We start from the raw sequence: 14378 nt of genomic DNA on the forward strand, positions 1-14378 counted from the left end.
ATTCCATCAAACAAACGACAATTGATTGACGAATGGATTGTTTATTAAAAAATAGCAAAAAGAGATTGGAAATAGGAATCCATATCTTATGTCTTTTGAAAGGAAAAATATATAAACATTAGATGCTTGGAACGACAAAGACAATGGAATAGAATTGAATGAAATGAGGAAAAATTCTCTTTTGTGTATGAGCACATAATTAAATCTTCTGAAAATGTATACAAAGAATTGAGAATTTATACTTGATATCAGCATAGAAACATGATGAAAAATTCAATTTTGATAAAAGCTTTTGAAGGTTGTTGTTTATATCCTTGTGGAGATTTTTTATAGGAACTGATATGATTTGGAATTATAAGGATATGATCTAATTGTAAAGATTCAAACCAGTGGTGCACAAAATGTGTGTTGCGGCTCACTAGTGCCTTTCATGCGCTGAATTCAACAAGGTTAATGAGCATAATAAAACTGATTCAAATTGCAATTCAGCAGCGCTCAACAACCTCAATTCAGTAACGATAAACAAACTCAATTCAGCAATGCTTAACAGTCTCAATTCAGCTACGCTAAACAAATTACATTCAGCAACACTGAACAAACTAAATTCAGCACCGCTGAGCTAAAAAATGAACCGTATTCCGTGTGCGGTTTCGATTCAGACTCACCATCAAGGTGTGCCGCAATTAATAAAAGGTTGCCCACCACTGATTCAACCTTAAATTCTGTGTAATTGTCCCATATACGTCAGCAAAATATTCCCTAAAGGATATCCCATCATACTTTTGTGTATTTACATGAAAAGCAACAATTTTCAATGAAAAGTCCGATGAGACTATCAATTCGCTATAGTAAAACTAAGGTAGAGGCATTACCTTGTAATTTGTGTACATACAAATCTCTGTACTACCATAAAGCTTAATGAATTGAATATAATTGAAAATTTTGTAATCCTCAAAGGGATATTTTGGATGTTGGTATTTTTAGTATAACCTAAAAAGAAGTAATTTTAAAAGTCACTTCCATGAAAGAATTGAACTTTTTTCTATACTCAATAGGGACAATTTGTCAATAGCTTTTGTGACATTGTGAATCAATGGTTTTTCGTATAAATTTTGCTGTAAATGACAGTCTACCATAATGGATGTTTAAAGGCAATTTATTTTATTTTATTACTTTTTTTTAGGGGGACGAGGATATGGGTTGTCATTTTTGGCTATTTGTTGCATTCGACGTAGTTATGAATGGAAAACTTAGTTTTGACATGCTGTCTAGAGATGCACAAAAAATATATTTTTTTGATAAACGTAGGATAAAGTTTTAATTGAAATTGATATTCGGAGTCGAGAAGGTTTGAGAAAGAGTTTAACGTATTTAATTAATTTAAATTGATGTCGAGGATAGTAGTCCAATTCTAATCTAGAGCAAAATAAATTCAGCAATCCTAAGTCAGTTGAATGAATATAAATCAGCACTTTTGAACAAATTGAATTCAGCATTGCTGAACAAACGTAATTCAGCACTGCTGAATTAGCTGAATTCAGCATTGCTGAACAAACGTAATTCAGCACTGCTGAATTAGCTGAATTCAGTATTGCTGAACAAGTTAAAATCAACAATATCAAACAGGCTTAATTCAGCATTACTGAACAAGCTGAATTCAGCACCGCTGAACATGTTGAATGAGCTGAATTCAGAACTGCTGAGTAAGCTGAATGAGTCTCTAGATAATGAAATCTCCATTAAGCTACACATTTCATGTCAGGATCTTATCAAGAACTAATTCATTACACATCTATACAAAAACAATATAAAGTTCATGTAGTTTTCTAACAACATCATTAATTAAAGTTCGAAAGCCACAAAAATTTTCATTAACATCATGTAAACAAAAATCTTGCCTTGACCTTTAACCTATCATCCGTGATATCCATCAAAAGGTCAAAAAAAAAAAACAAACTAAAATGAATGTGTGAGACAAGAACGTTTAAAATCACCCCTGCATGTCTATTGAATGTTCATTTACTTAAGTAAGCACAGCACGTTCTGGTATCAAATAAAATACCATAAAATAATGTATCGAAAGAAATGTTTGTTCAGAGAACCCATTAGAATGTAAAGAAGTACGACCGAAAGAAAAATATTTAAAGGGACACAAGAAAAAAAAAAACTTGTGAAAAAGTATCTTTTGGACGGAAAATTGTCAAGAAGAAAAAAAAGGTTCATGTTGGACACAAAAGATATAAATAAGAAAGGTGGTGCTGAATAATTGGAGAGTTTAATGTCTGAAACGCAATGACTAGAGTCTTTGCAGTTTAAAAGAAAAATAAATTCAGCTTATTTGACACTGCTTCAGCGGTGCTGAGTTCTGCTTGTTCAGCAGTGCTGAATTCAGCTTGTTCAGCAGTGCTGAATTCAGTTTATTCAACAAGATCGGATTCAAACTCATTCAGCTTACTCAGCAGTATTAAATTCAGGTTATTGAACTTATTCAGCGGTGCTGAATTCAGATTGTTCAGCAGTGCTGAATTTATTTTTTTTCTAGATTAGATTTCTTGAATCAATGATCCCAATCCCCAGACAAACTGCCCCAAGAAAATTCAATTAACCTATAAAGTAACCGTATTTGATTCTGTCTCTATAGAAATATTAAAAAGGGGCCCGAATGAGAAAAAATTATTCAAAATGTGATAATAATTTGTATTTTGACCTCAACTTACATAACCAATTCATTTTCTCAGTATAGTCAACCTTCCGTTTCAATTCTCGCAGTAGCAATTTCAAGTCATCATTTGTTATTCTACCGCTCAACTGTTGCTGCTGCTGCTGATGATGATGATAAATATTCTGTGACTGTTTATTGCTATTTATTGTTGTTAGCTTTACTTTTGTTGATTTACTTTGGTCCTTATCATCATCATCCGTACTTTCGTCATCGTCAACAGAAAATATACATTTCTTATTGTCTCTGCTGTTTAATAATATCGTGGTAGTGCTTACATTATTTGACTCATTTTTTATATTTGTATTGACATGCTCATGTATAGCCATTGATGCTGATGCAGCTTGTGGTGATGTCGTAAGGTCATTACTGCCATTATTATTGATATTATTATTTTTACTATTATTTCCCGATGATGCTGAATAATTCATATTACTTTTACTATAATAAACTTTTTTATGTGCCGCGTTTGCGATTCTGTTATGATGATCTGTCGTATGTCTTAACAATTCCTGTTGATGATGAATTTTTATGACGGTTTCTTCTAAATATCTTAAATGATTAATTAATTCTGGACTATTTTCAACACCCGTTGTATTTTCATTAATATCGAAAATATCATTCAATTTATGTGTTAATGAAATTGTTGTTGCAAGTGGTGGTTTACCAAAATTACATAAACTTTTCTTTTGGAGATCCTTTAAGTCAATACGCCACGCCTGCTCGAGACTACGAAGACGTTGTGCTATTTGTCCACATTCGGCTAATAGCTCAACATCAACGTTAACCTCTTCTTCAACTTGGAACATTCGTGCGTTTCGACAACTTTTACGGAATTTTCTTTCGTCACTTCCTGTTCCTGTGTTGGTATTGCACTATCCACTTTTTTTGATATCAATTTCACGACCTTGATGACTTCCGGAAACGTAGTACTTTGATTGATGAAGATTGCAGCGACAATTTCTGTTTAAAGCTTTACTGTCCTTCTCACTTCCTTCCGTCTGTCGCTTAACGTTCGTCTAATGAAACTTTATCGTAATGTCTGCACTGAAATGAATCAAATAAGTAAAGACGTAATTAGATAATTGGGTCGCAACAATGTGTCAAAAGGAATGAAGGGAAGTAGATAAATAAATGGAAAAATGTTATGAGTTGAAAGTTTATTACAGTTTGTGGGCGTATGGAGCGCATTTGTGGGTTTTCCATAAAAGAGACTTAATTTTAGTGCAAATTGTGTTTATTTAACCTCAAATTTCTCTTTATTGAGCATTAAAATATAAAAATTTTAATTAATTTTAGATAGATCATAATCACATTCCCACCAAGTCAGCAATACCACCAACAGACAACCCAAACAGTACCCAAACTAAAGCTCTTCAATAAAATAATCCAAAGCATGCCATAAAGAACAAAAAAAAGTTAATTAAAATTATGATTTTGATCCTCATTATTCTAAGCTATCATCATCATCGTAGTGTATATGGAATAAGATAGCAGAGATTAATGTTATTTATTCTCAAATTTCATATCCTTTTTTCGCATAACATATTCATTAGCTATGTAAAAATAAAGCATATTGAGAATGTCATAAGAATTTGATTTACATGTAACATGATTTGAAATGAGCGACGAAATATTGAATTCTCGTAATATGAAAATGAAATTAGAATTGGGGATTCTTGTTTGCTGGTAAAAATATTGAATAGAAACAAAGCTGAAATTTTTTTTGCTGAAATTTTTAGATTGGCTGAATTCAGCGTTTTAAGTTCAGCATTGTTCAGCGTTGCTGAATTCAGAATTTTCCAGCACGCATTCTAAATTCAGCAATTTTGAGTTCAATTAATATACATATCAGCTGAATTCAGCATCACTAATCTCAACTGAATTCAGCACTTATGAAATCAGTTAAATTAAGCAATTTTTAGCTGAACTAGCACAAGCTAGTTAAATTAAGCACTAAACAAAGCTGAAAGCTGAATTAAGCACTAAACTACAAAACTGAATTAAGCACAGAATTCATAAATTCATCCCTCTGTGACTCATACTTAATATCGGATTCAATTTCAATCCAGAATATAACCGATCTTATGCTGGATTTTGGAAGAATTAACCGACTTGTGGTATTGGGATTTATCATTAAATCTCACAAAAATCCTGATTTATTTTATTTTTGCGTCGCAATGATGACTAATCTTTGGAGCAACATGATAATAAATTTGATAAAATATTTCCAAAGAATTCATCATCATCATTTTCACACAAAACCAAAATATTTTACAAAACAAGTCTTTAAAATCTCCAAAAAATTATTTAAACATAGGAAAAAAAATAAGAACCGCTTCTCGTAGAAATATGAGATTTTTTTTCAATAATTCGGAATAAATTTTGTTTCATAGTAAGAAAAAGTAGAATTTTACGCTTTTTTAAAAAAAAACGAATATTTTTGTGAATAACAGAGCTTAAGTAGAAATGGAACGGAATGAATTTTATTTATTTGATTTATAAGACAGAAATAAGCAAATGCGATACTTCAAGGATATAAAATGCAATGAGAAGTGGAACTTTTTTCAGTTCCTTCCTCTACTAATGTTCTACAGCAGTGGTTGAGCAACCTGTATGCTGCGACACACAAGTGTGTTGCCAAAATTTCAAAAAATACCATGAACAATACAACTTATATGGTTTTAGTCGAGCCTTACACACCAAGGTGTGTCTTGACAAACAAAAGGTTGTCCACAACTGCAGCTACTGCATAAATAAATTCTGTTTTTTATTGCAATTTCAATGCAACAATAAAGAAACTGGATAGACGTTCAAGATGTTTTGTTGCACATTTTTAAGTTTTATTCTGTGAAATATTGTAGGAAAGTTTTGTATTTCTTTAGGATAAGGAAGTTGAAGCTTGAATTTATTGATTTTTAGACAGTTGAACATACAAGTTTTACAAAAAAAAAATCTAAATTGATGAGATTGTCACAACTTAGATTCATAAATAACTCAAAAATTGAGCATCTATAAACCTGGGATGCAAGGAGATGACTCGAAAGGATGTCGAAGTTTTACTTTGAAACTGACCAAATGACAAGTGTATACTTTCTCGTGACATCTTCCATTATCATTAAATGCATGGTTGGCGACCGAGCTCTGTGCCGGAATATGCACTTGATTAAATAGATTAAAAGTCTAACCAATCAACCCTGTCTGAAGGGTGACATTCCAGCAATCAAGATAGGAATGGTAAGAAAATCTTTCGTCTTCGAACCCAGCATGTTCAAAGGAAGCAACAGAAGTCTAGAATATGCATCAATAAAAATCGGGCACTAAACTAACGTGAGTACCAGGATATTCTAGTACTCAACTAACTAAAGAACCAGGACCACTGCAAATACAACATTGAACAACCATCCTTAACAGGCAAAGAGCATGTTCTCAAGAGTAGATAGAGATGAGAATAACGAATATAATAATAACATGCTCGATGGTAGCGAGCATGTCTAACTCATAAATTAAAGGAGAGCATGCACTCTGCCAGTAAGGGCATTAAACAGACACATCATTGTATCCATGCCACATTTCTCACTTAAGTACTTCAACAAACAACAATCAACCAATATGCTATCATCAACCCAATTTCTGCGTCACCAAAAAAATTCCAAATCCAAATCCTAAAGTGTATTTTTAAACCACCCCCAGAAATAAAACACGATAATCGAACTTAATTTTCACCAATAATTTATTAATTAAGACGAAAAAACCGATCAATATTAATAAAATTTCATGCGATATTGCAATCTGTCAAATTAAAGATGATAAAATAACTTAATTGCGATAATTCATAAATAGCGTGAGAAATGAAACAAGAAAATATTTCCTTTTACGTCGTCTACTTCAGTAACATTTGAAAAAATAAATAAAGGTGATAAGAACAGGAAATAATTTGAAAGTAAACAGGAATTATAGAACTTCTGTTAATTGTTTCCACTGAAAATTAACCGGATATCCAATTAAAGGCGTATGACCTGTTAATTGTTGAGTATCGAAATCATCTAATTAATATATTATAGCGTCAATGTTATCCATAATAGCCATTAATACTAAATTAGATAGGTAAATAAAATTAATTTGAGCCTCAATTCAGGCATGAGGATGAGAAATAATTCTAATTTTTGGTTTCTTGGAAATAGTCAGGAAGGTAATTTCGTTTATTACGTGCTAGTAATCAGATAGACTTTTTTTTAAGAATTCACAGGGTGAGAAACTAGGCGGTATTGGCGGTATTTATATGAAATACCGCGGTATTTGGCGGTATTTATTTGAATTGCGGAGTTTCTCAGCCTGGAAGAATTCTGTATTCCCAAACAGTAACACAATTTCGGTACCTAAAGTAGTTCTCTTTGTTTTTTTGATGATTGGCTCGGATTTTGTATAAAAAAATTGACTTGAGTCCATTTAAAATTCATGTAGATTTCGATCTAGTTTATTAAAATTTGAATAAAATTTCATGCTAAAGTATTTTAAATATTCAAAATAAATCAACAAAATTTTGATACCTCATAGTTTCATCCCCTTTGATTTTCCTCACCTCGAAAAGTTTTTGCTCAATATTTTTGCATTTAAAGCTTTTAAATATGTTCTCAAATCATTTTGTTGATCAAAAAAGTGGCACAAATGCAGCTGTCAAGATTGTAAGTAACGTTTTTCTTTAATTTTCAAGTTATAAGCCAAAAGTCTATAGAGAAATTGCTGTGTTATCAAGAAAATATCTCAAAAGTTCATTGACTTATTGCAGAATGGGTTCAAAATTCAAAAATCGAGTTTTTACGTAATTAGTGAACTACCCAATGTTAGATCACAAAAATTTAGCTCATTCAAATCATTAAAGTCATTTCTTTTCAACCCTAAGTCTTGCCTAAATCATCAAATTTCTCCCCAAAATCCTCTCAAAAATTCACCTCACATTATAATACCTCGATGTAGTCAGCAAAAAAAATTTCCAAAAAACCAACCAAAAGCTCTCGCTTACGTGTTAAATCACGTGAAAACACTCAACTCGTTTATCGATAATACAAGCTACCGTATTTCTCAGCTTAAAAGTGATTTCAATGATTTATAAAAACGCAATTATAAATTGGGTTACCTCATATCAATCCAGTTAAACCTGATAATGTAATTCTTATATTTTAAAGCTATCTCAAAAAAATTTAATTCCATTTACAAAAATTGAGTATTGAGGATGTGCGCCGTTTTTTTACTCACTACTTTTTTCAGATTTTTATTGCTGTGTAGTAAAAAAAAATATTTTACGTAACATAAAACGTGATAAACAAACCAAATCAGGTGTCAATGAGTCACAGAAATGACGGAATTGGTTTTAAATTTCAACGACATAAATTTTAAGTCACACTTATAGATAAAAAAAAAATCTTTAATACTTAATGAAAAATGAGAATTATGATTTTTTTTTAATATTTTAACATAAAAATTGTTTCTTTGTTGTCAGCAACTTGTAAAAATATTTTAATGAAGAGGATTTTGTGGCGATGACTCAACAGGTTCAATCAACTTAAATGGGGTATGTTTGTGAGCTTTTGGCTGTTGAAAATGACAATTTTGAATAAAATGCTTGATTTTAAAGATTTTGGCAAAGTTCTGCATAGCTTAATTTGATTGTATGTCTTGAAATTGGTTCAAAAATAGCCGTAACAGTCGAAAATGTGTCGTCAGTACACATTAAAGTCTTGATATTAGAGTTGGCAGGACTCCATTGTTAAGGTGTCAGCATTGAAGCCCGAATCCCACTTTTTAGTGAAGATCCGTTTTAACAGCAAGCAGAGTTTCAGTAAAGACTCCCAAAGTCTTGTCATATGTGCTTGCTACTAACAATGCAACGCAACGTAGCGTTGCTCTAACAGTTAACCTGTGTTGACTCAGAGCTTAAACCAGTATTGTCCAAACTTGTTCCGTCACGGCACATTTAGTAGTAGTCACGACCGACACCGCACACTGCCAAAACCACAAGGCATACGGTTCATAGCATTTCCAAAGCAAATCTACAACACACTTGTGTGCCGTGACACACTGTTTATACAACACTGCCACATTTGAAAAATCTCAATAAAACCTTTATCAATATTATTTATCTCAATCCAAGCATCTCTCAACAGTCGGATTAAGCTCCTGTTTATTGAATAATTAGCTACTAGTCTACACATCTCCATACAATCACAAGACATATTTTAATATTCAATTTATAGTAAATTCTTGCATAAATAAAAACCCCGTTAAAAATGCTCAACACGAAATCAGTCGTAGAAATATTATTAACACATTTTAATTAAATATTTTAATTATTACTCCTCTCAAAATTTACAGCTTTTCATTAAGATGACGATAGACACATCGGAGAAGAGTAAGAGAATCTCGTTTGATTAAAAAGAAATAATTAAGTAATAAAGAAAAAAAATTTATTAGCAAGTCAGCAAAGTTAATCATCGTAAATGCATGCACGTGTTCTTTAAGCGGCAACAGATAATTGAGTTTTATATATTACAGTCAAGTAGGAAGTGAATTGATTGTGAGAAATGTGAAAGACGCAAAGTTCTTTGTTGACATTTGATGATGCTTTCTTGGTTGATCTATTGATTAGCAGGTCTAGTGTAATATTGAGTTGGGTGGATATAGATTGAGTTGAATTTGAGAATTTTCGGATCATTTTGACCGTACCCGAGCGACAGAATGCGACGAATCGTAAAAATGGGTCGAAATCAGGCGTAACGATACCATTAGAGCAACTTCATGTCTTGGCGTTAACAGGACGACATTCAAGGTACGGGATCTTGACTATTCATCTTCCCATACCGAACAACAACACCACAACCCTCCAAAAACACAGCTAAAACCCACAAAAACCAGTCAATTCGCTACCTCAGTCACGATATCTCATCATTATTTCCATAAAACATTTATAAACACATACAAACTTTACTGCAAATTATATTATAGCAAAGTAAGCAATAAAAAAAGGACAGAACAAATCTCATTTTAGCTATGAAACACGATATCGACTAGACAAAAGGTAGAAGAAACAATCATGAACTAGATTCGCAAGATTTAATACCTAAAGAAACAGATAAAATAAAATAAAACTTTAATAGTAAAGTATAACAAACAGATGAGAAGTTGTGTTAGTTCACAGGTGCAACAGGATATGAGAAAATAGCACAAAGAATAAAAAAAAAGTAAAACTTTTATTGGATTGTGAAGAAGAAGATAGAAAAAGAAATAAAGAGGAAGACAAACAATGAAGCGAGATAAATATGTATTTAATAGGGGAGAAGCAAAAAGCTTCTTTTTTTAAAAGTTGACATTAAAATTTTTTATTCTTCAGGGGTTGATGATCGGATTGGCTTTTGAGATTTGAGTTGATATAATAAGATTCAAGGAGTCATATTAGCTCAATGGGATTGTGAGTAGTAGTGGCTCGGTGGTGGAATGGTTTAGTACTTCGGTATCTAATTATTGCAACACCCAAACGTGCGGTCATGGGTTCGAGACTCGGCAGAAGAAATTTCACATGTCCTTTTTCGGTGACATGGACTGCGATCAAAAAGCTTTGAAGGAAAGCAACAGATAGAGACAATTTTGCACTTGATATTGAAAATGAGCAGATAGAAGTTAGCAAAAGAACAAGCTGCAGGTATCATCGAAGATTTGTCATCAATCACAATTGATGTGTTCAACAAGCGAAGTAATCCGAAAAGAACAAATCAGTTATATATTTCGCTGGTCGTACATATCAATTGTGATACATGGTCCTCCTCAGATGGTGCCTAAAGTTGACTTCCGTCTGCCAATTACCAATTACCAATACCGGTGTTAGCTAGCACAAATCAATTAGATTGAACAAAATTCTGACTGCAAACCGGAATGACCTCTGATTTGATATAAAATTCGATTTAAAACCAGCACCATGTCAGAGTTACGTTGTCCTGAAACCAGATTTAGGATCGATTTACAACTTACGATACTTGAGTAAGTAAGGTCCACTGTAGCCAAGGCTAAACCATCTTTGATCATAAGATACCCCAAAATAATAATTTCCTCATATTTATCCGAATATACCGCTCTTTATCTCTCAAAGCATTAAAGTTCTCCCATAACTATATAATTCATATTCACATTCATCCATTACCACCACCCCTCTTCATCGAAGCACATTAAAGTTGCAACAAGATTGATTAAGGATTTATTACAGCTCAAGATATGGAGCCAAAAGGATTTTAATGGAATAAAAAATGAGAAACAATGTTTCTTTATTTATGGATTTTTGTGATTTATATCAATATATAGGTGAAATATTAGTGGAACAATTGCATGCATTGAATTTAGATTATTTTTGACACATTATATCCCCATGGGTGATATTTTTTATGCTTTAACATGCTTTACATTTTAATACTGTTGTTTAAGCAACAGGTGGGATGTCTGAAATGCTTAAGGATATTCAGATCCTTTGTTTTATTGATACGATGAAGAATTATGGTGCCTTGAGGACTTTCGTGTTGAGGAAATGTTGTTAATAATATATTTGGGTAGATTTTTGTGATTTGAGGAAGTAGAAATGTTGATGATGTTTGCAAACGACATAAAGGGTACAAAATGTTTGAACATTTCTGTCCTGCAGCGCAAGATTTCTCAAAGAAAATCTTAATTCCATCCTCAAAACTATCAAACAAGATTACAATTTAAAATCATCACTTAAAGGCATTCACAAACATGACCATTATTGTTAAGAGGAATGGCATTGAGCAATAATCTTAGTATGTTATGTCTAAAACATTCCGACAACTATATTAGCTTGAATGGTAATAATCCCGAGCAAAACTAGCATTATCATGCAGAGCTGAATCCAGCAACATTTAATAGGGCAGAATTCAGCACTTTATAGATAAACATTCATGAATTCATTACTATTCAGCTGAGCTGAATTCATTATTATTTAGCTGAGCTGGATTCATTACTATTCAGCTGAGCTGAATTCATTACTATTCAACTGAGCTGAATCCAGTATTATTCAGCTGGGCTGAATTCAGGACTATTCAGCTAAGCTGAATCCAATACTATTCAGCTGAGCTGAATTCAGAAACATATTCACTTAGCTGAATTCATTCAGCAGCTTTTTTGAATCAGATGAACTGCATTTTTTGCAGCAAAAATTAGTGTCGTCAGGACAACTACGCATCTAACCGTTATTATGGCAACTTAGCGATGCCCAAGCGAACATGATGTGCTGCTCGGGAATATTCTTCATCCTTCCATACTCATTTACTTCCAACAGTTCCAAACTTCACAGAAAAGTTATGAATATATCCAAAATAAAAAAAGAAGTTTATTAATTCTCGTAATGGAAAAGTTTAAGTAAATTAATTTAGTTGTTGTGAATGAAAATGTCTATTCAAAGTACGGTAGGTCTGGCACATAATGACTGCTAGATAAGAATCTTGAAAAATAATCTCATGAGATGAGAAAGAAAAGGATTTAGACGAGAGAAAAAAAAGTATATTTGAATTTAAAAAGAAGGCTTGAATGAAAAAATAGAAGCTGTTAGAAGTCTTTCTAGATAAAATGCAAATCACATAACATCATATCGCTATCGCTGATGGGTAAATAATGTCATGACTTAAAAGCTGAAGGTTATCAAAGATAAAGAAATTCTTTGAGTGAGTCATTCTTGTGATGAGAAATTAAAGGTTTTAAAGTTAAGGAATTTTTGAGGTGAAAAGTTTGCATCTTTTGATGCAAAAATTCAGGAATCAAAATTTTTTTGAAGCAAACAGGAATTTCGATTAAGATTTTAATTTGCATCTTTTTTTATAAAAACAAACGAAAATTGTTTTGAAAATTTGAGTTAATTTCAATGTCTAAATTTTGCAGAAAATTTTTTAATTTAAATTAGCTGATTACTACTCAAAAGAGATACTATATTTCTATTTATGTTAAATACCAAAATGCATAGTTTGCATCTTTTGGAGAAGAATTTTCAAAAGATGCAAACATTTGCCTCTAAAATTCTAAATGTTTGCATCAAAAGACGCCAAAAATTCACAATCATTTGCATCTTATCAGACACAATATCGCATTTATTGAAGCAGCAATTCACCTCTTTTGAAGCAAAAACTCAAAATTCAATTCCAACATTCTCAAATAACTTCCAATTTAGCTTTATTAATGATGAAACTCAAACTCATAAATTTGAAATCAATTTTTATCAGCATCAGCAATTTTTTTAAAATTAATTTTTTCTCAAGTGCCAATAAAGCATTCAATTCATTTATCACGTCATTCAGTCAGTCATCAAACCACTTGAAGTGCAAATATATGAATTTCACAAAAATCCACACTAAGTGAAATATGAAAATTTCCACAAATCACTCCAATTTTAAGGAATCAAATGAGTAAGGTAGATTTGATATCAATATACGGAATCAAATTCATGAGAAAAGCATGATCAAAATAAATTTTTAAAAAGAAATTGAAAATATCATGTGAGAAATGTGTAAAAGTTGAGGAAGGCTATGAGTTGCATAAAAATACAAATTTTAATCTTCCACCGAACGTCATAGTTGATGTACAACACACAACTTCCACTTCTTATCAAATTTTATTACGCTCAGATGTGATTTTGCACATTTAATTTTGATATAAGGTGTATAAATAATGATCATCCCACAAAAAGAGATAGGAAAAGTTTTTGTTTTATTGCTTATTATTATTGTCACAACTCCACCCTCTACTCTATGCTTCTTTATGTCATCTGATAATGACGTATTTGCGGTCATAAAAGTAATCGATTAATAGAAATGATAACAAATATTACTTTCTGTTACTATGGAGAGTGCTATGGGGGTTTTAATGGTTTATTTATTGAATATGGTGGGGGGATGAATTTATGTTGTGTTTCTTTGTAATGAATGTACTGAAAATTAGTCGTGTAAGAGTCGATGATAGTGCTACTCTAATCATGCTCTATGAGATTAAAGCAAGGATAAAACCATTTACACTGAAGAATAAGATGCCACTTAAAAGTGATAAATTAATGGTAAATTGGAAACTACAGTTTAGTGTGTCGCATTCTGGTAAGTTTGAGTATCAATGATTTAGGGTTCATGACAGACGTCTCAAAAACACAATAGAGAATTCGGTCTAACTACTTGAATTGTCGTGAACATTGAACAAATTGTCATATCGACTCTTATAATGAATTGAGAGATCGGTCTCTGTGGGAATCGAACCCACACACACTCAAAGAAGTGATACGATATCTGATCTTGTTGTCTAGCCAAGAGTTGACAGGACTCTAATCTAAAGGTACGGCTATCTTGTATTTTTGCCGGGAAGAGGACTGAAGTATTTTTTGAATTTCAATTATTTTCTGTTTTTAAGCCTAATTTAAATAGTTGAAACTTAAAGATTCTGCCCAAAAGTACACCGTTAGTGCCAAACTTAGAAGTGTCTTCTTCGAACTTGAGAAAACCCCATGGCTCCTGACAGATTTCCCTATATACGGCTGGACACCCTAGCATCCACTCTACCCTAACAACTCAGACATCATCCTACTTGACAACAGAATCTTTTCAAAATTAATATAAAGTCTTTCTAC

The 14378-nt window shown here is 32.1% G+C and overlaps 1 protein-coding gene across 9 annotated transcripts in view; it reads right to left on the reverse strand.

Annotated features, from left to right (window-relative positions):
- Positions 1-14378, reverse strand: part of LOC139088871 (high affinity cGMP-specific 3',5'-cyclic phosphodiesterase 9A-like) — a 78033-nt gene that overhangs the window by 18847 nt on the left and 44808 nt on the right. For 8 of the 9 annotated variants that reach the window (XM_070638197.1, XM_070638195.1, XM_070638194.1 and 5 more), the window contains one exon: positions 2718-3766. In XM_070638197.1, coding sequence (XP_070494298.1) covers positions 2718-3528 — 811 coding nt within the window. In that variant the 5' untranslated portion in view covers positions 3529-3766. The remainder of the gene's footprint in view (positions 1-2717; positions 3767-14378) is intronic. The other variant, XM_070638199.1, reaches the window with a different exon arrangement.

Source organism: Chironomus tepperi, unplaced genomic scaffold (assembly GCF_022539635.2).
Source record: "Chironomus tepperi strain 1889 unplaced genomic scaffold, CSIRO-AGI_Ctep_v1 contig_171, whole genome shotgun sequence".
Lineage (NCBI taxonomy): Eukaryota > Metazoa > Arthropoda > Insecta > Diptera > Chironomidae > Chironomus > Chironomus tepperi.